The sequence below is a fragment of the Poecilia formosa genome, unplaced genomic scaffold (genome assembly GCF_000485575.1).
Source record: "Poecilia formosa unplaced genomic scaffold, Poecilia_formosa-5.1.2 Scaffold913, whole genome shotgun sequence".
In the NCBI taxonomy this organism is placed as follows: domain Eukaryota; kingdom Metazoa; phylum Chordata; class Actinopteri; order Cyprinodontiformes; family Poeciliidae; genus Poecilia; species Poecilia formosa.
This window is the reverse complement of record NW_006800852.1, coordinates 8787-33445: the sequence shown is the minus strand read 5'-3', so window position 1 is coordinate 33445 and position 24659 is coordinate 8787. Positions and strand designations below refer to the sequence as shown.

At 49.6% G+C, this 24659-nt stretch overlaps 2 protein-coding genes across 4 annotated transcripts in view; one reads left to right on the top strand and one right to left on the bottom strand.

The window, feature by feature from the left end:
- The window catches only part of ptpn18 (protein tyrosine phosphatase non-receptor type 18), a 15136-nt gene extending 8440 nt beyond the window's left edge, over positions 1-6696 (bottom strand). Inside the window, exons 1-12 of one of the 3 annotated variants that reach the window (XM_007543815.2) lie at positions 6248-6696; positions 4223-4331; positions 3931-4007; positions 3758-3853; positions 3102-3140; positions 2908-2976; positions 2772-2834; positions 2564-2706; positions 2084-2150; positions 1780-1857; positions 1380-1472; positions 284-336 (exon numbers count right to left, since the gene is read on the bottom strand). In XM_007543815.2, coding sequence (XP_007543877.1) covers positions 284-336; positions 1380-1472; positions 1780-1857; positions 2084-2150; positions 2564-2706; positions 2772-2834; positions 2908-2976; positions 3102-3140; positions 3758-3853; positions 3931-4007; positions 4223-4331; positions 6248-6310 — 950 coding nt within the window. In that variant the 5' untranslated portion in view covers positions 6311-6696. The remainder of the gene's footprint in view (positions 1-283; positions 337-1379; positions 1473-1779; positions 1858-2083; positions 2151-2563; positions 2707-2771; positions 2835-2907; positions 2977-3101; positions 3141-3757; positions 3854-3930; positions 4008-4222; positions 4332-6247) is intronic. The other 2 variants (XM_007543817.2, XM_007543816.2) reach the window with 2 other exon arrangements.
- Positions 6697-7601: 905 nt separating this feature from the next.
- On the top strand, positions 7602-17594 carry gripap1 (GRIP1 associated protein 1). Its single transcript, XM_016667130.1, has 17 exons — positions 7602-7649; positions 7988-8141; positions 9302-9402; positions 9529-9663; positions 9742-9837; positions 9968-10078; positions 10181-10282; positions 10352-10465; positions 10549-10626; positions 11107-11202; positions 12155-12211; positions 12278-12377; positions 12643-12773; positions 13363-13479; positions 13577-13670; positions 13782-13954; positions 15989-17594. Exons 1-17 carry the CDS (start codon positions 7602-7604, stop codon positions 16070-16072), a joined length of 1791 nt encoding a protein of 596 aa, XP_016522616.1. The 3' UTR covers positions 16073-17594.
- The last annotated feature ends 7065 nt before the right edge of the window (positions 17595-24659 follow it).

Sequence of the window (24659 nt, the reverse complement as noted above, 5' to 3'; positions counted from 1 at the left end):
CGCACCGGGCTACAATCCGCATGGTTCGAAGTTTAGGAAAAAAGAAGCAGCTTATAGTCCGGAAAATACGGTATCATAGGTGAAATTGGATAATTTCCACGGCACACCTGACGATCACTCACGGCACACTAGTGTGCCGCGGAACAGTGGTTGAAAAACACTGCAATAACGTGTGTGGTGTCTAAGTCATAAGTCAGAACCTCACCAGCAATGAACCTCACCGCACGTCACTGACACACACACACACACCTAAACACACACACACACACACGCTGGTTTCTACCTGTTGACGGATGAAGAAGCAGCTGCTGAGGTTTTCTTCTCTCGTTTTTTCACCTGGAGACAGGAAAGGATTTGAATCAGTCCAGGGTTCTGGAAGGTCCTGGAAGGTTCTGCAAAACTGCCTCATTGGAAAAACATTTGTTCCAGAAACAAAAACATGAATTTCATCCAGATGTTTTCTGATTAGCACCTGGAGGAAGAACAAGACTTTCATCTGAAAGAAGCAGGGTCGGTTCAGGTTAAGTCGCTGAGCGGCACAGAGTCTCCTTTGCAGACCAATGAAAGCACAGCTGCTGCAACATGGCCTAGTCAAAGTCAGGCTTTAAAGCAGACTGAAGTGCTGTGGTGGGACCTCTGAGTAGATGAAGTCAGACTGACCACCGTCTCCATCTGGGACAGAGGTTCATACTGAAGAAGCAGCAGATCACAGAGCTGCTGCAGAAGCAGCAGGCAGAGGGGTCAAGAGGTCAGGAGGCAGTAGCCCTCAGAAAGGTCAGCCTCCAGCTGGTGGTAGCCCTCGCTAAGGTGGTAGCCCTCGCTAAGGTGGTAGCCCTCGCTAAGGTGGTAGCCCTCGCTAAGGTGGTAGCCCTCGCTAAGGTGGTAGCCCTCGCTAAGCCTCCAGCTAATGGTAGCCCTCATTAATGAACCGACGCTCCACAAAGACATTAGCTTGTATCTGACTTTGAATAAAACTGTTATTACCTTTCGCCTATCAGACTGAACGGTGCGAAGGCCACCACACCGGCTCTTTCAGAGTTTTCTGTCTGAACGGAGAAGGAGAAAATATTCAACCCTGATCAGCTGAAGAGTTGAGCGAAGAGGAGACCTGAGCCTGGCTGAGCGAGCGCAGCAACCTGCCTCAGAGTCAGGAAGTTAGCAGTGGAGAGCAGATCCCACCGATCAGCCGCCGTCCTCCTGGTCTCGCTTCTTTCTGTGATCTCAGCTGCTTATTGTCAAGCTGCAGCTCTAATTTTCATACAGGAAGTCAGTACACCACTTCCTCTTTCTGCAGTGCTTTGAGAGGACTTCCTCCTGCGTTGCACACTAGAATCTATTTGTGGAGCGGTAGAGCCCAGAGGCGGCGGCGTTGGCGTTACCTCCGGCAGGTTGCTGTAGAGCTGGTCATCAGGCGTCTGCAGGAAGCGCTCCAACATGCTGGCGGCCGCGGTGAAGATGAACCCATACTGGTCCTGGAAACACAACCGTAGTCAGAAACACTCTCCAGGTCGCCCCTGCTCCACCCGGCACAACCTCCGCTGGTGGAGGTGGTGTCATGGTCTGGGCTGGGCCGTCTGCTGCCTTCAGGCCTGGTCCAATTCCCAGACCCGACTGTCCCAGGAGAGACAGCTGGAGACAACCGAGACCTGAATGGGACAAAGACGTCCCTGTGCTGTTTGGGACACCTGAAGACGGGTCCGCATCATGGAACTGGAAGTTCTCGTCAGGGAGATGCTGCTGCTGACCAGAACCGTCTTCTGGCTGGACGTGGAGTCCTACCTTGGTCTGGACCGCCGAGGGTCTCTGTCTCCGCAGCTCCAGGACGAGGTCCAGGACGCTGAAGTCCTCAGTGATCTTCTGCAGGAGGGAAGAGAACGTCACAGATGAAGCCTTGCAAAACCAGAACCAGAACCATGTGATGAAGCTCACAGGTCTCCTCCAGGTAAACTATGGGATGGATTCCTGATGGTCCGTGACAAAACTTCCAGGTTTTTCCCTCTGACCTCTGCCTGACCTCCTGGAAGTGATGTCACTGACCAGCTTGGCTCCTGCTGGAGAGACCTGCTCTGTTGTCATGGGTTACCTTGGTAACCACAAGGTCGTGGATGTAGTCCAGAGCGCAGATGACTCCTGTCCTCCCACAGCCTGCACTGAAACACACACAGAGACACACAGACGGAGACAGACACACACACACAGACAGAGACACACACACAGAGAGACACACACAGACAGAGACAGACACACACACACACACAGAGACACACAGACAGAGACACACACACAGAGACACACACACAGACAGAGACAGACACTTAGCAGATGCAGTGATCATGTCCACTGTGCCATCGATAGCAGGTGTTACCTGCTGCATATTCACAGCCTCCTGCTCTGTCTGTGTGTGTGTGTGTGTGTGTGTGTGTGTGTCCTGTTGAATGTTCATGACCAGCTGACCTGTGATCAGCCTGTTGGCACAAACAAGCTGCAGAGATGATGTGAAGTTTAACACTGATCAGAGGACGACACAACGTCTCACTATGTCTCTGTCTGTCCCTCTGTGTACCTGCAGTGGACCAGGATAGGTGAGCTCTCGGCTCCTTGGCTGCTCCTGGCTCGGTCCAGCAGGTCCAGAATCCCGGTTGTCTCATAGGGGACGTCGTGGTCCGGCCAGGACAGGTACTGGAACTGGACCAGTGAGTGGACGTCCTATGGGAGAGGAAGAGGAGTGAGGAAGGTGTCCTGAGCCGGGAGGCAGCAAGGTGAGCGCCCACCTGCTGGTAGCAGACCACCAGGGTTCGCACCACAACGTCCTGGTTGGGCCGCGACTCCACCTGCTGGACGTTCAGAGGAACAACACGTCACATTCGGCTCTCAGGACACGGAGGACGGAGAGGACCGGGCCGTTACCGTGGTGACGGTGAAAGGTCCAAACGCCGCAGACTGAAGAGGAGCTGCCCAGTAGCATTCACATTTTCTCTGCAGAACCAGAACCAAACCTCTCTGTCTCATGTTTTATACACTTCAGCCATAAATATCTCAACAAGAAAAAAAATCTGAACATTTTAAATAATCTGAATAAAAATAAGAAAATGAAACGATACCTTTCCCATCTCGATCTCTCTGCAGGCCATGACTATCACCTGAAACACAGAACCAGTAGTTAGTCTGACCCCTGAGGACAAATGTGGACAGGTGCAGCCTGCTGTCCTAGTGACGGCGGTTAACCTTCCTGGTGACTAAACGAGTCTGTCAGATGTGAAAGTTGAAGTTCACCTGTTGGTCTATCAGCCAATCAGTGGCCTTCCCTCCCTGCTGCAATGGCCGCCGCCAGGAGATGAGTAAAGTGCAGCTCTGAGCTTAAATTAGGAAATACATTCTAATAAATCTTATAGATGAAGTTGTTTTATTGTTTTATGCTCCTTGAGATCAGGAGGAAGGCGATGATGAAGCTTTTTGTCTCAGTCTAGTTTCTGGTTCGTTTTTCAGGTTTGATCTGAAATAGGTTCAACTTGAAACTGGCAAACCAGCCGGCAGTGCCCTTTGACCCCTGGAGCACCTGGTTCCAGAATGTGTGTGCAGGTGTTATTTGGGACGGGGTCAGAGGCCAAACTGCTGCTCTGACAGGAACCAGAACGAGTTCAGCAGGTGAATCATTAACTTTACTGCAACAGTTTCCTCTAACTGCAGGAGGAGCGCAATGTTGGAGCTGGGGACCAGACTACTTCCTGGGATCAGCTCTTCCTGCTGGTTCGCTGACCTTGATTTTGTGTTGCCAGATCATCCTCCAGAAGTCGGTCAGAGTGGAACTGAGGGGCGCCTGGGAGGCGATGTATCTGCAGTCACCTGACGCCCCCTGAAGGACAAACAGTGCTGTTACAACCAGAGCTTTCTCACAGCAGCAGGAGACACCTGAGTGGTGAGCTGCATCACCTGGACGAAGCTGGCGTTGATGTAGTCGGAGTCGGAGCCTGAAGTCTGCAGAGACAGAACCACCCGGGTCTGATCATCTGGATGGAGAGACGGGGTCAAAGGGCAGAGAGGCGTTAGAGCCAAGTGGGAAAATACATCACACTTCTACTGGGCAAAGAAAAGAGACGATGAGGATGGAGGCAGGGAGGGAAGGAGGCAGAGAGGGATGGAGGGAAGGAGGCAAGGAGGGATGGAGGGAAGGAGGCAAGGATGGAAGGAGGCAGAGAGGGAAGGAGGGAAGGTGTCTTCATACATGGTAGGATATCCTTGTATCGGTTCTTCTTGGCGTTGTCCTTTAGGGATCCAACCTCTGTGGTCAAACCGTGATCTTTCTTTAACTGGAGCGACTGAGAACGCACCACCTGGACACACACACACACACACACACACACAGCAGGTAGGTGAGGTGTGTAACCAGGTGTGTGAACTGATTTCTGAACATTTTCATTAAAGGTCTTTTTTGATCTTTGTTTTTTAATAATTGCTTCCCTTTATCATTTGCTTTTTGTTCTTTAAATCATGTTTTATTTTTGTCATTTTTACTCTGATTTGTAACAGAATTGATCATTGTTTAATTAACCAAGTACTTCAAACTGGTTTTCTTAACTGGGACTTAGTTTACTGGAAAGAGCATCACCAGTGAGATTTATAAACTCTGCCACATGTTGAGCTAGCAAAGACCAGTCAGGACCAATAAACACTGAGGGGTCCAGTAAGGGACTGGGACCATCTGGTCAGAAATGGGAGCAGAACTGCGAACAGAATTGGTTCCCCTCCTCTGTGACCGGTTAACGATGAACCGGCAGAAACCGAACGAGGAAGCAGAACTTCCTGTAGCTCAAAACCAGAAGCAGAGACCCGGTTCAGGGAGTCAGAACCAGCAGGGACCAGTGGGGACCAAAGCTGGACTAAAAGGAACCAACCTGATCCAATCAGACCTCAACAGGCGCTCCGAGTCGCTCTACGCTGTGGAGTGGTTTTGGGTCACAGGAAGTAAAACCAGAACCTCTCTGATGAAGGTTTGACCGCCGTGTGCAGAACCACGGCTGGAGAAAGGCCAAGCCAGCATACCCTGACCCTTGACCTCTGGCTTCCAGGCACGGTGGAGGAGGGATGGTGCTGTGAGCCTGTTCTGCAGCCACAGGCTCTGGTTCCATGATTTGATTGGATGAATCATAAACTGCTGTGGGTTCTGTCTGCCCAGTCCAAACTGGTCCAATGTGGATCCAGTTTGGATTCAAACTGTCAGACAGTTTCTCTGGTTCAGACGTGAGAAGCAGAGGACCAGCAGAGCGACGCTGTGAGTGTTACAACCACGGCACTGTTAGCGGTTAGCTAGCTAACCTCTGAACAAACAAGGCGCTGCGGCAACAGGGGATGTGGTGAGACTGAGGACAGTCTAAAGATGAGACACGACAGAAACGTCTTCAGAGGACAGAAATGTCTGTTTACAAGTCGGTGGTTCAGACCTCAGATCTGCTGAATTCGACATGACTTCTCATCTACAGACTGCTAAAAGGGGACTTCCTGGAGGTCAGAGGTCATACTGCGAGCAGTCAGGAGGGTTTCTCTCTGCTGCCGGCTCTCCAGTCCCCAGAGAGGGTCTGAAGAGGAGTAGAGAGCTGGTGGAGGTGGTATCATGCTGTGGGGTGTTGAGCTGGAAGCAGCAGAGGAAGACGAAGCAGAGCTTCACCTGTCAGCTCCTCCTCTTCAGGTAGAGACACTCTGCTGACCTTTGACCCTTGGCTGGTTCCTGCTTGTGCTTCTGCTGGTAGTAGGAAGGTTGTTGGTTTGAATCCCAGTCAGGCCGTTCTCCCTGAGCCTGTCTTTCTCTCCAGGTGCTCCTCCAGCAGCATGCTGGTTGTACTGCGCCTCTCCCCTGACCTCTGACCCCCAGCAGGATGTACGCTGCAGACGATGAGTGCAGAGGTTTATCTACCCACTTCAGTAGATTTTAATTCAGCTTTAATCCTCTCGAAGTTTCCACACCTTCCTGTAAATACCCAGAACAGTTCCTGGTGGAGCCCCAACCTGAACGACCAGGCAGTGAAACAGTGACATGTTTAGAAAGTGGCTGCATAGTTTAACCAAATGAAGCCGGCAGCAGCTTTCTGCTGGTTTGAATAACCGGCTCAGAGAAACGCTGAAACAGCGGCAGCTGTTTCCAGGGAAGTTTCCCTTTGAGGCGAGCAGGAAGAGATCAAACGTTTCCCAGGCGCTCCAGGCCCGGCGGTGCTGCCGGCGGGACTTAAAACCGTTTTCCAGCGGTGACACTGACCTGGTACTCCTGCTCCACGGCGGCCGGGTCCACGGCCCTCAGGGCCGACAGCAGCAGCTCCATGGCCAGCTCCGGTCAGCAGCTCACTCTCACTCTGACTGCGTCTCAGTTCTGCCTCTGACTTGAACCGTCAGTTAATAATTCAGCTCCTCTCTCACCTCACAACCAGGAAGTGAGGAACCTGAATGAAACAAACCGCTCCGGACTGATTACCTCACTGGCTTTTATTGTGTCACTTCATCACAGGAGGCCGTCCTTCCTCAAACACACACTGCTCTCTCACTGTGGAGCCGCATTCTCACCTGCAGCTGGTCAGAACCGGGCCAGTTGCAGAACCAGAACCCTCCTTAACGACGCCAAACAGAAACAGGCCTTTCAGCCAAACACAGAAAACTACTGCAAACCTTTCAGAGGAGAAGAGAAAGAAGAAGCCAGACGGCAGAAACTACCATGAAGAAGAACTGAGAGGCCAGCGGCTGAAAACACAACAACTTAATAAAAACATGAGGAAAAGCACCAAAGATGTAAATTAATGTCACCATTTTAAGAAATCTGCAAGATATAATCAGCTAATTTATCCAATTTCAAATTTATCATGAATTTCTATAATTGATTCAGTGATGACTTTAGCTGAAATTTGTATGATCATTTAAATTTGTCATTACTTGTGCAAAGCCAATATAGATAGAAAGTAAACATGTTAGTTGTAGCAAACTGAATTTCTCATTGCTAGTGGGCGGGGCTAACACTGCTCAATGGTGATTGGTCGGCAGTTAGAGGATTTTATAGGTTTTATGGTGAACAGGAAATGTTCGCCATAAATCATTTGAAGATATCATTAGTACAATTTGTCATATAAAGACTGATATTTCAGTAATTAGTTACGACAGTAGTCACTGTGCCGTCTGTAAGCGGGTTGTCATGGTAACGCCGGCGGAGTGATCTATGTTGTCGGGTCCTGCTCCTCATGTGATGTGTTGGTTCTGAGCTAGCATTAAAAAGTAAGAGAGTTCTGGTAAAAGCTGAACACGTGTGTGGACATTCAGTTACTATACACAATTGACCTTGATAATTACATATTTAATCACGTGATTGGGTGTTTGGCACAGTTATATAAATAGATACGTTTTTTTTATTCAAGCTATCGATGAATGGTTGCAAAAAGCGGCCAAAGTCTAAAGAAACCCCTTCAGGAGACGAGTCGATCCGGCTTTAGCGGACTACGGAAGCCTGGCAGTTGGAATGAGCTCAAAAACGTGGGCTCTGAGCTGCGTCGCAGTGTCAGAGTGAGATCTCTGTCCTCTCTCCCCATCTTCGCCGCTGCTAGCCTGCTAGCTAGCAGCTCTCCGGGAACATGGCGGCGTCGCAGGCTCTGTCCGAGGAGGAGTTCCACCGGATGCAGGTGAGAAGGAGCGGCTGGAGGCTCCTCGTTGGTCAGCAGGGTGACTGTCAGGTAGCAGACACACCTGAAGGGAGCGGCGGTCAGGCGGAGAGTCGCTGCCGGAGGACGTTAGCACTCCGTGCTAACCTTTAGCCGCTCATCTGGAGCGGGTAACGGAGCTAGCTGGTCGGGTCTGTGGGGCTGAAGATGCGGGGTTGGAGGGTTAAATGCTTTTATCTGGGCTGTGATGGCCGGAGGTCTCAGACTTAGCCAGGACACTTCTCTGATTTATGAACTCTATTAGTTGTCAGCTAGCTAGCCTCTGTGCTGCTAACCGTTATGTCTCTGTCAGCTGACAGTCACCGGGTCTGAGGGATGCAGCTGGCCGCGTTCAGGTCCAGCTGCCTCGGCCACAGTTGGAGCCAAGGGCCGCTGGTGTCAGCATGAACTGGACTGAGGAGATGATGGTGTTTAAAGACAAACAGTCATCAGAGTATTTAGTTCCAGGAAAAAGTGAGTCATTAGTCAGGTGATGGTGGATGACCCGACCAGGACATCCGGGTTCAGACGCAATTAGGAGCAAGGTTCACTTTCTTCATCAGCCCTCACTTGTTGGACGTTTCAGGAAAAGAAAAGTCAGTGGAAGGTAGACAGACAGAAGAGCTGAAAGTGATGCGTTCAGGTACCTGCGATCAGCGGGTCAGTCCAGGTTAGAGGTGTGAGGAAAGCCGGATCTAGAGACAGAGGAGGATTTTAGGGAGAAATGGAGATAAGTGATCCAACATGGAGGTCCCTGAATGGAGCAGAAGAAGATGGAATATTTAATGTGCTCAGATGGGTGATTGTAGGTTTCTTAGCAAACATTTTAGTTTCTGGATGAAAATAAATGCAATTTGAAAGAACTGCAGAAGCTCTCCAGAGGTCCTGGTGAACAAGGTTCTCAGGTCTGAATCTCTGGGATAGTTAAAGTCTTTAACATCTAAACATTTAGTGCAGCACATCATTTAATATTTCAGCAAAATCTACAACATGCAGATATAGGAATCTAACCTGGCACAGATGTTCCCAGGGACTTGGTGTTAAGAAAAGGCCAAACCTTTTGTCACTGGAAGATTAAAGATGTCTGCTATAGTTTTCAAGGAAAATTTATTTCTGCATTACATCTCCAATATTGGTCACAGATGAATAATTTTTGTGTCAAATCATACATAATTGGGTTCATAGAAGTTAAATTTACTGATAATCTTTTAGAAAATTCAAGATGGCAGTCATGGAAAATTAACTTTAGGACTAAAATTGCCAATTAAATGAATGAGTTGCTGTCAGTCACAGCCTACAGAANGGGTGTAACTACTGCCCCGGGGTGTAACTACTGCCCCGGGGTGTAACTACTGCCCCAGGGTGTAACTACTGCCCCAGGGTGTAACTACTGCCCCGGGGTGTAACTACTGCCCCGGGGTGTAACTACTGCCCCAGGGTGTAACTACTGCCCCCCAGAGTCCAGGGAACTGCCTCGCTGCCTCTAGTGAATAATTTCTCTCTGCTTTCGTGGAGGAACTGAATCGGGTTCTGGTTCTGCTGCAGGTCCGTTCTGCTCTGCTCTGCTTTCTCTCTGCATTCACTCTTCTTCTCCTTTCCTTGGCTTCCCTCTCTCTGCCGCCCCCTGCCTGCGGTACTGCAGGCGGCCAATCGGAGCGCGCTCAGTCAGGAGCAGGTGGACGTCGTCCTGCTGGAGAACGATGCTCTGAGGACGAACCTGGCCGCTCTGGAGCAGGTAACAGAGCGCCACCCACAGGAAAGCTGCCGTCACTGCAGAACGCCCAGAACCCTCCGTCCTCCATCCAGCGGCCCAGTTCCTGCAGAGCCTTCAGGGTACTGACCGCCGCTGACCTGTTTCCAGATCCAGACCTCCAAGACGCAGGAGCTGAACCTGCTGAGGGAGCAGCAGGAGGCGCTGGCGGCGGAGCTGCACCAGAGGAGGGCGGAGCAGGAGGGTCTGCTGGCCCAGAGGGACGACCTCAGCTCCCAGCTGCAGGTAGCGCCTGGCAAGTTCTGACCTGCCGCCGCTGACCGGATCCTCGCGGCTGACCGACCCGCCTCTGTTCCCCTGCAGGAGTCCAGCTTCGCCAACAGGAAGCTGCTGGAGCAGCTGACAGAGGAGACGCAGGAGAAGGAGCAGCTGCTGGGAGAGCTGGAGGAGACCAGGAAGGTAGGAACACACACCTGACAACTCCTGATGCACCCAGTATTGATCCAGCATTGATCCAGCATTGATCCAGCATTGATCCAGCATTGATCCAGCATTGATCCAGCATTGATCCCCCCTCTCCCCCCTCCAGACGGCGGAGAAGCGGAAGGCCATGTTGGACGACATGGCGTCTCAGCTGAACCAGGTGAAGTCTGACCACAAGGAGGCGCTGTCTGACCTCAGGCTGCAGCATGAGAAGGAGGTGAGAGCAGAGCTGGAGGTTTCTGGCCTCTGCAGACCGGTGAGGTCCAAACATTACTTTGACTGGGCCTCCTGAAGCTGATTGGTGCGTCTCGCCCCTCAGGTCCTCGGCGTGAGAGCTCGCTATGAGAAGGAGCTGCGGGTTCTCCACGAGGAGAAGAACCGCTCCGAGGAGGAGATCCGGCAGCAGCTCAAGGAGGAGAAGGTTCTAGTTGTGGTTCTGGAGCAGCGGACCCATCCGGGCCGGAAGTTTGACATCCGGTTTGTGTTTCAGGGTCGGACCAGAGAGCTGCAGAGCCTGCAGCAGCAGCTGGAGGATCTGCAGCAGCAGCTCCAGGCCATGGAGGGAACCAGGGGCTGGTTCGAGAGGAGGCTGAAGGAGGCCGAGGTGGGTCCGGCGCTGGCCCGGAACCGGTACCGGCGGGCTCGGCCAGCAGAACCATGACCTGATTACTGTCTGTGTGTGAGCAGGAGAACCTGGAGACGAACGGCGAGCGGCACCGGCAGGACGTCCAGACGCTGCAGGAGGAACACGGCCAGCAGCTGCAGGTAGCCGGGGGTCAGGGGTCAACAGTAACTAACAGAAGAAGGTCAGAGGTCAGTGACTGATGATATTTGAATAAATCGGAGCGCTGCTGTCGACCAGCGGGGGGCGCGGCAGTGCTCCCGCCCTAATGGTGGCCCTTGACTAGACCTTTTCTGAGCCGATCCCAGATCAGCTGAACAGGAATAACTCTGCGTAGGCGTGCTGATTGGACGCGCTTCTAGTTAGAGTTGCCATCTCCATAGCAACAGAGATGTTAAACCTTTCCAATAGCCAATCAGAGCAGGAGCTTCCCTCCATCTGTCAGATCCTGCTGCTGTTGCGGCCAGCAGGGGGCGATGCTGGCGGAAAACGGCTGGGACACAGAGAGACACTTCCAGACACCTGATGAGTCGGAACGGCCTTCAGGAGGACGCCGTCCCCACAGGCAGGACGCCGGGAATGAAATCCTGGCGGTTCATTTTTGTCACGTTTGTTTCCTGCAGGAGAAACAAGCTGAGATGGAGGGATGGAAGCAGCGGCTGGTGGAGGTGGAGAAAGAGAGAGATGAAGACAGAGAGACGATCGGGAAGCTCAGACAGGTGAGATCATCATCAGGTCCTCACTGACAGCCGGTAGCTCCAGCAGCTACTGAAGCTGCCTGCAGCGCCGCCATCGCTGTCACGCCGTTTCCACACTGTTCCACTAGGAGGCGCAGTTGAGCCGCTTTTCTACTGGCAGTGCCCACCAACTGGTTAATGTTGGAGGAGTGAGCTTTCCCATCATGCTTCTCTCTGTTGGGAGGGACGCAGCGGCTGCTGCGGTCAACTCTCTGCTGCAGCGACGCTCGGTATCAGAGAACCTCCAGGTTCTGGTTCCGATGGACCCAAATAAGCCCACATATTTAACAGTCTTATAGAAATTCAGTGCTGGCCCAAGTATAATGATGAAGACTCAGATCAACTTATTATTTCACTGTGCATGTAAATATAATTACAACCTTTAGGATTTAGGCAATGCAATCAAAAGATGTAAACCAATAGCAACACATATACTTTATTATTTTTAAACCAAATGAAAAATAAAATTCACATCACAAATTAATATTCTGTGTTTCACACTGTGGACACCAAACGGCAGCAGAAAGCTGACCAGCGGCACGTTTCTCTCTATTTCAGAGCTGCCAGAGGCTAACGGCTAGCGGCTAATGGCTAGCGGTCACGGCTAATGGCTAGCGGCTAATGGCTAGCGGTCAGCGGCTAACGGCCAGTGGCTAATGGCTAACGGCTAGCGGTCAGCGGCTAACGGCCAGTGGCTAATGGCTAACGGCTAGCGGTCAGCAGCTAGCTGCAAGTGGCTAATTCACAGTCATTCTGCTGATAAACATTGATTAAAGTTCTCTGTGCCCAGCGGCTCTCTGATGGCAGGAAAACTTACATTCTATCCCAGGGCTGGGCAGTCCTGGCCCTGGTCCCGGTCCGGGTCCCGGTCCCGGGTCCCGGTCCCGGTCCCGGGTCCGGGTCCATTCAGGCGGTGATCTTGTTCCTGCTCCAGGAGCTGAAGGACACGGTGGACGGCCAGCGGATCCTGGAGAAGAAGGGCAGCTCTGCGGTGAGTTCCAGCCGGCCCACAGCAGGTGAGAGTCGTGCGGCGCCGACTAACGCTGCGTCTCTGCAGCTGAAGGACCTGAAGCGGCAGCTGCAGCTGGAGAGGAGGCGGGCCGACAAGCTGCAGGAGCGGCTGCAGGACATCCTGACCAACAGCAGGACCAGGACAGGTAAACGGACCTGAGGCTGTGATGTCATCACAAGCTGGGCTCACCGGCCTCCAGAACCAGAACCAGAACCAGGTGCAGCTCACCTGCTGCAGCCTCGTCTGACGCGTCCATAAACTGTTCACACCCCTCAGTCTCGGCGTCGCTCTGATGAATTCAGTTCTTCACCACGTCGTCATGACGACATGGACGAGTCAGAGGCCCAGACACCCTCGATGACCTTGATGTAACTAATCGTGGCGGTTCTGTCCAACTGTTTGTCCTTCAGGTCTGGAGGAGCTGGTCCTGTCTGAGATCAGCAGTCCCAGCCGGACTCAGCAGACCGGGGACTCGTCCTCCGTGTCCTCGTTCTCCTACAGAGACGTGATGAAGGACGCGCAGCCGGCCAATCAGAACAGGGTGGGTCAACTCTGCAGATCCTTTTACGAAAACTTTTTCAGCCGCAGAGAGTATCCATGTTGAGAGCCGTATCATCTGAGCTTCTTCAGAGACTTCTGGTCCAAATTGATGGGCTCCTGTAGCAGTCGGTACTGCAGCGGCTCTGAGAAAGCCTCTGACTGCAGGTCCAGAGTAGCGTGCTGCCTGCTCCTGTGATTGGCTCCCTGTCTGCTGGAAGTTCATCCCAAGGTCTGGCCTGGGATTCGGGGTCATGGCTACCCCCAGAGGTGGTTGCTATGGTTACACCTCATTACAACAGTCCTCAGGTAAGAGGAAGACCCAAGAACCAGAGACAAGGAAAGAAGGTTTTAGCTGCTCCCTCCATTTGCACCCCCGTACTGTGGAGATTAAAATGGATACAAAGAAATACTAATAAACAAACCGGCTTTATGGATCCATGTTGGCCGGAGAGAAACCTCAACGCATCAGCAGCTTCCAGGTTTTTTCCAGGTGTTTCCCATGTATCTGGTGTCTCCATCAGGAGTTGGTGTAGGGCAGGTGAGTGTTGGTAGGTGTAGGTGACCTCTGACCCCAACGTGTCTCCGTCCAGTCCGGCGCCGGCAGCCCGCAGTCGCAGCGACCCGCCGAGCTTTCTGATGACGAGATCGGGGAACTGTTCCAGCGGTTGGCCGAGGTCCAGCAGGAGAAATGGATGCTGGAGGAGAAGGTGAGCCGTTACCATAGTTACAGTGGTAACTGGATCCGATGAGCTGTTGCCATGGTAACCATGTTCCCCGGCGCTGACGCCGCTCTACCTGGTGCAGGTGAAGCACCTGGAGGTGAGCTGCTCGTCGATGGCCGAGGACATCTGCAGGAAGAGCGCCATCATCGAGACCTACGTGATGGACAGTCGCAGAGGTGAGACCGCCAGGACCAGAACCGGGCCGGGTCTGCTTCCCAGCTACAACCTCCTTCACTGTTACCACCCAGAATCTTCTGGTCTCATCCTGACCTCTGACCTCTCCACAGACGTGTCGGGCGGCGCACTGGCAGCTCACGGAGGCTCCCAGGGAGACAGAGGAGGTCTGGGCTCAGTGCTCCGAGACCTGGTGAAACCCGGAGACGAGAACCTGAGGGAGATGAACAAGAAGCTGCAGAACATGTTGGAGGAGCAGCTGACCAAGAACATGCACCTGCAGAAGGTAGCCANTAGAGGACCCGAGCTCAGAGGATGAAAGAGAGAGACCACCCGCGGAGGGTGGTCTCTTTTTTTTCCTTTTTTTTTCTTCTTCTTTTTTTACAAAGTGATAAAAGCTGGTACCTTTTGAATTGCTACAAAATAAAGCTGTATTTCCTCCTTCAGCCCACTGGCTGCCATGTCGACACCTTGAGATGCCATGAGACCTAAACTCTGAACATCATGGCATGGAGTGCATCCCAGTTTTCCATGTCTGGCATATAACCATTCATTTTATCTTTTAAACTGGTTCTATTGATCCTGTGTCCAGACAGAGGGATGATCAGTAGCCCAGCATCATGACCTGTTTGTTCTGAAGATCCTGCAGCTTCATCTTCCTAACCGGGCGCCTCCTCACCCTGACAGGAGGAACCACAGAGCTCTGTTAGGTTAAAGCTCATCTTCTGAAGTTGGAATATTTTTCCTCCAACAGGTTCCAGAGGAATCGCCTCAAACCAGATGTTGGACTGGATTTTATTTTACTGTCATTTGTGAATGTTAGAGCCTCATTTTCAACAGTGGAGCTATAAAGGTTGAAAAAGGTTATTATTTTGGAGAAAGTCTCATCAACATCAATATTTACACTAAATAAGAGGCAAAATAAAAAGTTTGATAGAGGAAAAGCCTCTCAGACTCTGAGCCTGACAGCACCAAACAATTTTTTTTAATACTAGACAATTAATTTAATTTCCCATAATTATCGCGGTAGAAGCCATTTGTTTGTTAAATACTAATGAAACATTTTTACCGTGTTTGGTGTTTGTTGTGAATGACGTAGCTATACAAAGAACGAGGTAATCAGTCCAAGTTTGTCGTTTATTGAACGTTCATAAACTACAGAGGCTGTGATTCGCCACANTCTAGTCCAGATTTGAAGAGTCGATTTGTTCGTTTTTAAAGCAGAACAGATGATTTCTTAGCACTTACATGTTAGGTATAATTTACATGATTATTATTATTATTCACCGAATTTAACTTGATTGTACATAATTACAAAAAGGTGACGTGAAAAATAATTAAGTGCAAAGAATGATTTCTTTCGGAGAGAGGAAGTCTTTTATTTTGAAGAATACTCAACAGGATCTAGTTTCATCTTTTGCTACTAACTTGCCTTCTGTTGATTTCGGTTGCTTGGTTACGAATAGCCGTTTGCCGTTATTCAGCTATTGTATTGTCCAATAAAAATCTGAGCAGAAAATGTTAAGCGAATCCATCTGAGCCTCTAATCTCCCTTTAGCCATTTCCTGAATCAGAAGCTACAATCGGAAGCCAACTTCCGCTCCGATCCAGACGCTCAGTTAGAAACGCCGCCACAGCTGGAGGACCGGACTGACGTTTCCTTCTCTGCAGTCCTGTTGTGTTTGGGATCCTGCAGGCTATTAATGGTTCCAACCACAGAGCAAAGCAGCATCCGTATCTCTCCATGTTTCAGACCAAACATGAAGGCAAACCTGACCAATTCCTGTTAGCCACTGTACTAGCCTAGCATAATACCGCCACTTCCTGGACATAAAATTGTCACATTATAATGTGATGGTGCTTGAAAAAGGGTTTCCTGCGTGATATCAATGCTTCCGAACTGAAGCTCTGCCTCCAGGACCTTTTAACTTTTTTTATCAGCGTTGCTCTGAGCAGCAGCTCCTATAATGAGCTCAAATTTCTCATTTCTGCTGGTTCGTCTGAAGGAGCTGCATGGGGGAGGAGCTGCACCTCGAAGGCGGGGCCAGGGCCACCCAGGCGTTTTAGCATGTGTTAGCATCGTGTGCGTATCGCTTTTCAAACATGCATAAAAAAAATCTAAGCCACACTCCAGGTTGTTTCTGAGGGAAAAACATTAAAGCATGAAAAAGTCGATACCGCTCCTTTAAAATATAGATTTTCTGATTTAAAAAAAAAAAAAAAGGTTTATTTGCATAAAATGGTTGAAGGAAAAATCTGCAGAAAGTGTTGAGTGGAATGACCTGAAGGTTCTGACCCAAACCTCCGTGTCTCCCTGCAGGACCTGGAGCTGCTGTCCCAGGAATTAGTCCGGCTCAGTAAAGAGGGCGGTCTGGGTGTTAGCGGCGCTGCCGGTTCTGGATGAGACTATAATCTGGATCCATCCTGCTTGCTTCCTTCCTCCTCACTCGCTGCATTCACAACCTGCTGGGGTCTGTCTACATTCTGGAGCCAGAGTGGGCTCTGGGCTAGGACTAAGTGCTGGTTCATGTCCATCTGGACCAGAAGGTCTCAGGGACGGAGGACGAGGAGCTCTGAAGACACTTGGTCTCATTTCATTTGTCTTTGTTGAATGTACTGTAATTAGATTGCACCGCTCACCTCTCTGGGCCCTGGCTATGACCTGGAGAACTCTGTTTATCTTGCAGCATGCTGAGCCCTGACCTGACCAATTCCTGTCTGGGATCTGACTATGACCTGGACTCTGTCTGAAACAGTCACCATGACAACTGAGCACAGACTGACGGCCAATCAGTGAGCTTGCTTTCCGGTTGCTGTGGTTACCATTTTGGTTTCGCTCACCTGGAAACACAATACTGAACTTTACTACAAAATGTTCTGAAGACGGAACCAAAGATTCTATCGGATCCGCCCGTCACTACAGACCAACTGGGCCGCTTTCTGCCACCAGGTGGCACCAGAACCTTCAGCCAACAGGAGGTCTGACTGGTTCTGGTTCTGAGCGGTTCTGTCTGCTACAATAAACAGAACCACACAGTCCAGATGTTCCTGACCGGGTCACAAAGTATTTGAGTTAAGGTCGGTTCTGGACGTGTTCCAGAATGAGACCAGATTCTGCAGAAGAAAAACAGAACCATCCGATTGGTTCTGACCTGACCCAGTAGACGGTGAACCTATTCTGGTCCAGGCGGGTTCTGGGTTCTGTTAAACCGGAACCAATCCTGTCCTGAATAGATCAATTCCTATGTTTGGACCTTCAGAACCAGCCTGATGAGCCTGTTGGTGGAAAACAAAAGGTTCTGTTGACTTTCACACAGAACCAGCTGATGTTCTGACCCAGAGTAGAACGGACCAGCAGGTCGGAGTTCTGCTGTCTGCCAGGTTCTGTAGTGCCTCTGGTCCAGAACCAGACCGGCCTCAAGTAATCACTAACACTCCAAGGGTTAGACTACTTCCTGGATTCCCTCCAGGACAGAACCAAAGTTCTGCAGCTGGTTCTGGTTTCAGCTCTCTTCTGGACACTGTCTACTTCCTGGATTGCCTGAAAATATTTCCTCTACTGTTTTATGTGCGGAGTCCGGATCAGTCTACTTCCTGCAGAATATAAATTTCCATTATAAGTTCGAACTTATGACTTACTGACCAATGGGCTCTGACTACTTCCTGGACTCTGCTTTAGTCTGACATCTCGGCCCGTTCTGGGCGGAACCGGCTTTGTTTTTCGTGCAGCTTCAGGAAGTTTGAATTTTATCATCTGAATCATCTAATCTGAACAGGTTTTGTGTGCCGTTTGGATCAGAACCGTGTTTGTACCGTCTGGTCCTGTAAATAATCGCTGTGATTTAAAGAATAAACTATTTATGTCTGATCATCATGACGCTAATTAATGTATTCATGAAGAGAAATAAAATCCTGTCTGGAACCAGCGCCGGTTTCAGGAGTTATTTCTTGACCACAGGTCGGCTTAACGGAATATTTTCCGTATTTTACTGGTTGTTTTTTTAAACGATGGGAAAATTCAAAGCCCATCTGTCATTTGACAGGTTATAATTCACACCCCAGGCATTAGACTTAACCCAAAGAGTTCATCACAGAGGCACCGAAAACCAGTCAGTGAAATAATCCTTTCTGAAAATCACCTCCTGGACTCTGAACTAACTGCGTCTCTCTGACCGGAGCTGACGGCCTGTTGAAGAGTTACGGACCGNCATAGTTTTCTTTTTCAGGTGGACATTTAGAAAAATGTCCACCATAATGGAGAATATGCATTTACAATAAAATCATGATTTCCAGTGGTGGACACTCTAACAAAACGGTTGGGTTCATTAAACACTAAGAATCTTAGTGCTGAACTCCTGAAGCAGATAAAAATTAGAGCAATCTAATGCTAAACTTAAAACACAAACATAAAAAAATAGCAGAATCCAGTGCCAAACTGTTTAACCAGAAAAAATGAATTGCTAAACACATAAATCTTTATCGGAAACTAACAATAAACACAAAAAATAGCAGAAGCTAATGGTAACGGTGAAGATGACTGTCTCAGTCTCAGACATTGTGAAACATTCTGATTGGTCATCTGGGACAGTGATCAGTCAAGATATTGACCCCATGACCCCAGATATACGTGGGTCATGTGACTCAGGGCTCACCTGTGCAGGTAGACCAGTTTCTGCTCTGTAGGTTAACATTTACTGATCAGAGCAAACAAACCGTCGGATCAGTTGCTGGTTCAATCACTGATTCAGGACGTTGGTCCTTTGGAGAGCCTTCAGTGCAGCTCCACCTGCTGCTGCAGCTCCACCTACAATGAGAATCTACTGAAACATTTCTAGACAAACTGATTTCATCTTTGGTTCCAGGAAGAGCAGAGTCAGAGTTTATCGCCATGGTAACAGACTCCTCTACTGATGATGTGTCAGTGTGTTGCCAGGTTAACTAACTCAGGGTCGGTTGAACCTGACACCGGCTGATGAACAGTGATGCTGCGGGCCGCCATGTTTCACTGGGTCCATGTTAAGACTCCAGTTATTCCATAGCTTCAGACTGACCAGCAGGGGGAGCTGGCTCCTGTTATTTAGCCCCTCTGTGTGTTTGTGTGTGTTTTTCAGGCTCAGCTGCTGGAGCTGCGGACTCAGAACTACCAGCTGTCTGATGACCTAAGGAAGAACTCTGCAGGTAAAACACCAAGGCTGCCTCACCAGCCCACAGGATCACTCCTCCTCCACCATCCCTGGTACCGTGTTAACTTCTGGTTCTGTTTCAGAGCTCAATGCCGTCCGCCTGAAGCTCAGCGTTCTGGAGAGAGACCTAGTCAAAGCTCAAAAGGTGATTGGCTGGCTGGTTGCTAGTTGCTGGCTGGTTGGTTGCTAGTTGCTGGCTGGTTGCTGGTTGGTTGGTTGTTGCTTGCTAGTTGCTGGTTGGTTGCTGGTTGCTGGTTGGTTGCTGGTTGGTCTCTTTCTTCCTCTACTGATTCTACTGATTGTTTCTTTTTTTCTTCAGGCTTTAAACAAGAGCAAAAAGGCTCAGGTGAGTTCCCCTCCTGGTTGCTATGGTTACCAGGCAGCGTGACCCCATCCTGACCCCAGGTGTGTTGCTGCAGGAGGTGGATGCTCTGCTGAGTGAGAACGAGATGCTGCAGGGGAAGCTGCACAGCCAGGAGGACGACTTCCGGCTGCAGAACAGCACGCTGATGGCCGAGCTGTCCAAGGTAGGGTGACCTCTGGGCGACCTCTGGGCGACCTGAGATGACCCCAGCCTGACCCGTGTCCCTCAGCTCTGCACGCAGATCGAGCAGCTGGAGACGGAGAACCGGCGCCTGCAGGAAGGGGGTGGAGCCTCTGGGCCCCCTGCTGACTCCGCCTGTGGCCCCGCGGATGAGCTGCTGCGGCTGCAGGCCGAGAACGCCGCGCTGCACAAGAAGCTGAGGGGTGAGTCTGATGGGAGGGTTCTGGAGGTCCGGACCGGTCCAGGCGGGTTCTTTGTGGTTCGGTCCGGTCCGTTTCTGACAGATGTTTTAGTCGCTCCTCTTCTCATGCAGCTCTCCAGGAGCGTTTCGATGGGGAGCTGCAGAGGCCGCCTGTTGCCCACGGCGACCAGAGCGTTGCCACGGAGACGGATGGGCCAGCTGGCACCAACAGAGTCTCTGATGTTGCAGGGGGGGGGATGGGGGCGGGGCCAGAGGGAACCAATCAGAGGGAGGAACTGGTGAGTACCTGCAGCAAAGCTGGACCACAGAGTTCTGTTCAGTCCGACCCGGTTCTGACCCGGTTGTGTTCCTCAGACTGAGAGCGGCCTGCAGCAGTCAGAGCAGCAGCGTCATGGTGAGTCCCTCTGCGTTGCTACATTAGTTAATTTTTTATGAACAGCTCAAATCAATATTTAATAATATCTCATCAATATTCATGTCTAATAGTATCGTGATAATCAATATTTCCTGTATCGTTTGTTGTTAAAATCGTCCGTCTCAATTTCAATATTTTCATTTATTTTTCCATGTAAGCCGATTCCATGTATATCCACCAGAACCGGGCTTAGTTCTGGTCCTGAGCAAAGCCCAGTTCTGGTTGGTTGGTTCTGGCTGACCCAAAACCACGCTGAGCGGTTCTGATGGTCCCAAGTCGCTGCTCATGATGCTGAGGCTCCAGATGTTTCCATGGAAACAGATGACTCAATAAACAGAACCAGCTGATCCATTCATCAGTCAGCAACTGATGAATGGACTCCAGAACCGCTCCAGGTCCAGTCTGAGCNAACTTAGAAGCTGCATCATATGAGTTTGAAAACATTTCTCCGTCGTGCCTGCTGCTAGCATGTGCTTGTTCTAAATGAAAATTAGCTCGTTCTTCTTTGACTTCCAATGATTCACTTCCTGCTAAAGAGCCCCCTGGTGGTAGAAGAAAAATCCACAGAAAAGCCGCACGTTCAAAGTGTAGGAGAAAAGTAGCGGCTTATAGTCCGGAGGTGAAATTGGATAATTTCCACCTGACGATCATTCACGGTACACTAGTGTGCTGCGGCACACAGGTTGAAAGACACTGATTTAAAATAGCACATCATCATGTTGATGACATGAAACATTAAAAATGGATACAGTTCTGTTTTTGACATAACCAGAGATTTGTTTGTTTTTTGAACTGAAACTGGTTACAGGCTTTGAATCAACAGAAAGTGAGTCGGAACTGCGGATCATCTCAGACTGAAGCACTTTGAGCAAAAGTGGCTCTTCGAAGGGAACCTTACATTTCCATCTAAACCGCTCTAGATCTGCTGCTGCCCTGCAGTCTCTGCATGCTGTCGCTTAATGGTGTAGGTGCAAATCTGTTTAAACGCTTAAAAATCAAATTTAAAAGATTATAATTTATAAAAGTGAGAAAGTCCAAAATGTCAAATTTAGCCAAAATATGACGGTGATGGAATCTGATTGGCTTTTGGTATAATGATCAAAAACCAATTTGACGGGTAAAAATGGAACATGACCGATTTTTTAAAACGCTGTCTGTCAAATTACGGAGAACATAAAAGTCTGGCGTGACCTCTGACCTTAACGGAAACGGGAATTATCCGGTTCCGACCTGAACCGTTTTATTGTTCTGCGCTCTGGCAGAACTCTTTTCTGTTCTGATTCAATTTTCCCTCAAAGTTTCTGGATAAAAATGAGAGTCAATGTTTTAGTTTATTTTCAATAAAAACCTGCTTCCCCTGTCTGATACTGTTTCATGCTTACAAACACCGCCGGTTTGACTGTGGCTCCGTCTATTTCCCGGAGAAGACGTTGCTGAGCCGAAAGTCTGTCAGAAGAAAGTTGCAGTGTTGTGATGGAGGTCATGTGACTGGAGACGCTGCAGTCACCTTTAATTAACCCACTTCCGGTCCCTCAGCAGGGAGATTAGAGAGGTGAGCGCCTTAACGAGATGGCAGCTGATTGGCTGAGGCTGGAGGTTAATTGGGAGAAGGACCTGGAGGTAATTAAAAACCTCACCAACTATTCCATCTAGTTTCTACTGTAAAAATGTCAGTTCAGGTGAAATGAGACCAAAGTAATTTAGCAAAAACCAGCGAGATGAACGGCAACAAAAGCTGGAACATTTTTCGCTCAACAGTTTTATAAGATCCACCAGAAAATATTCAAATTTTATTTGTGTAGCACCTTTCAGCAACGAGGCATTTCAAAGAGCTTTACATCATAAAACCACAAAAATACAAAGTCACAGAAATGGAGAACATAATCAGATCATTGATCAATGTTCCAGTTATTGATCAGATCGGCTCCAACCTGCTGCTTTCAGTCTGGGTTTAGAGGAGCTCAGGGTTTCGGCTGTTTTTCAGTTTTCTGGAAGTTTGTTCCAGATCTGTGGAGCATAGAAGCTGAAAGCTGCTTGTTCATGTTTGGTTCTGGTTCTGATGCAGAGCAGAACCAGAACCTGAGGGGTTTGGAAGGTTGGTACAACAACAGATCTTTAATGTATTGTGGTGCTAAACTGTTCAGGGATTTATAAACCGGGTGGTGTAGATCCGGATGGTGTAGAACCAGGTGGTGTAGAACCAGGTGGTGTCTCTACCTTCCTGGTTTTAGTCAGAACTCCAGCTGCAGAATTGAACTGGACCAAAGTGATGAAGCGTTCTGCTGCTGGCCCGTTGATCGATCGCTTATCGATCACCAGATCCAATCGTCTTAGAAACTAAATTAAAAACTTGGTGAGATTTTGTGTTTTTCTGATCAGCAGATCAGAACCTGCTGTGAGACTGAAGGAGGCTTTGTGTTGGACCGGGCCGCTTCTGAAGGAAGAACCTTCATCACAGCCGGTTGAGGCTGATGATGTAACGCTGCCACGCATCGTCCCAGGAAACCGGGGGTTGCCACGGAGATCCCGCATGTCTGGAGGGGCGGAGCCTCAGAGGCACGGCTTAAAAAATTCAGGAGTTTCAGCAGCGAGAGGCTAAATATAGACTTCCTGTTGGGAGGGGGGCCGCCTTCTGGGTCAATCAGAACCGGTTAGAACCGGAACCAGAACACGACTGTAACTTCAGAGGACCATGAAGGAGGACATCCTGTCTCAGCAGCCTGGTTCCGGTCCGGTTCAGATCTGCACTGAACCCCTGAGTTTTGGAGGCCGTTCATCTGCTGTGGAGAACCAGAGTACTAAAGATGTGGTCCAGAACCGGGTCAGGGCCTAGAACCGGGTCAGGGTCCAGAACCGGGTCAGGGCCCAGAACCGGGTCAGGGTCCAGAAAGGAAAAGGTTCCCAGTCAGGAATCTGTTTGGTTTTGTGATCTGAAAAGAACTGGAACTGTTCAGTCAGGAAACAGTAAAAATTGTTTGGTCAGAAGAAAACTTGATGGAAGGAGAAAATGGTGTTAAGGTCGAAGCTGACTGAGCAGCTGAAGGAACCTTCATTTGTCTGGTGAGGAGGTTCTGGTGGTTCTGGTCCGGTCTGGACTCTGACCCGGTTTACAGAAACTAAAGATTGAAGAATCTGTTGCAATGAGACGCTGAACGTCTCTAAACCTTACAAACTTTCTTAAATTGAGAAACAAGAAGTTCAGAACCAACCTGGAAGGAATCTGTTCAAGGAATCGGATCTCAGCAACATGAAGCTGGAGGGGAGAACAAACCTGGTTCTGGTTCTGGTTTGGTTAGCTGTCAGAACCACNTAAAAGTTCAAAGAACAATATTCATAGATTGTTTTGTTACCATAGCAACAATCTGATGCTGCGAGTTAAATCTTTGAGTTTGAGCTGTTTGTTCACAAATACAAATTAATAAACTGGATTATAACTGATTGTTTTTATGTTGGCCAGTTAAACTCCTCCTCCTCTCTGATTAAATCCAACTCAGAAGCTGTTAGAGCTGCTGATGGGGCCCCTCAGTCAGATTCTGCCCAGGCCTCATCCAGCCTTGGACCGGCCCTGCAGGATGAGTTAAATCTGCTGCACTGAGCAACAACCAGGACATTTCATTTAATGCTGCTAATGTGGCTTTAGCAGCTCCAACATTTCATGTCTGTTGAGTTTTAATAAGAATCACAGAAACTGTTTTGGTTGCTGGAGTTTATGGGACGAGTTTCTCGCGCATCAACTTTGACTAAGTGGACAAAGTATCTGATATGGTTTGATGGATCATGTAACTGGAAAAATAATACAAAAATAATAATAAAATATAAAGCCAGGGTGAAGCGTGACTGAGGAGAGCGAGAAAGCTCCTCACCTGAACCTGCATGATGAGGTTATCGTTCGTTAGCCGCTAACGCTGCGGCCAACCGGGACACAGACAAACTGTATAGGGAAGACAGCGCCACACGCTGGGCAGCGTGTTGGGATGGAAACGCTGCACACAAAGATAAATCATTCTCATCGCTCCTCAGAAAGCGACTGTGGTTCACACAGAGCTACACGGCGGGGTGAGACTCCTACCTCGAGTTCCCCAGAGGATCATGATCCCTCAGTGGTTGATGTAAATATCCACACAGGTCAGCCGGAGTCCAGTTTGGTGAAAGGAGGCGATCTGTGCTCAGGTAAACTTCAGAGATCAACAGAGACGCTGCCAATGCAGCTTTAAAGTTTTTTATTATTATTATTATTATTTTCCTAAAAAACAAAAACAAGCAACACTTAGCCTGGCCATGGGGCTTGTAAAGTCTAGCAGCCTGCCAGGCTTATAATCCAACGGCGCCCCCTCCTGGCAGCTGGTTGGTTCTAACTCTGTTTGTTCCAGAGCTGCAGCTGCAGATGGAGATGGAGGTGGAGGTGAACACCGAGAGAGAGGAGAAGAGGCTGCTGAGGGAGCAGCTGCTGGTCCTGGAGGTACACACACTGACACACACTGATACACACACTGATACACACTGACACACACTGACACACACTGATACACACTGATACACACCGACACACACCGACACACACTGATACACACACTGACACACACTGATACACACTGACACACACTGACACACACTGACACACACTGACACACACTGACACACACTGAT

Bases quoted from the DNA above. Each gene is read 5' to 3' on its own strand.
- gripap1 (XM_016667130.1), top strand. From the start codon at position 7,602: ATGGCGGCGTCGCAGGCTCTGTCCGAGGAGGAGTTCCACCGGATGCAG. The intron at 9,403-9,528 runs GTAACAGAGCGC...ACCTGTTTCCAG, and splicing joins ACCTGGCCGCTCTGGAGCAG to ATCCAGACCTCCAAGACGCA. The intron at 10,079-10,180 runs GTGAGAGCAGAG...CTCGCCCCTCAG, and splicing joins GGCTGCAGCATGAGAAGGAG to GTCCTCGGCGTGAGAGCTCG.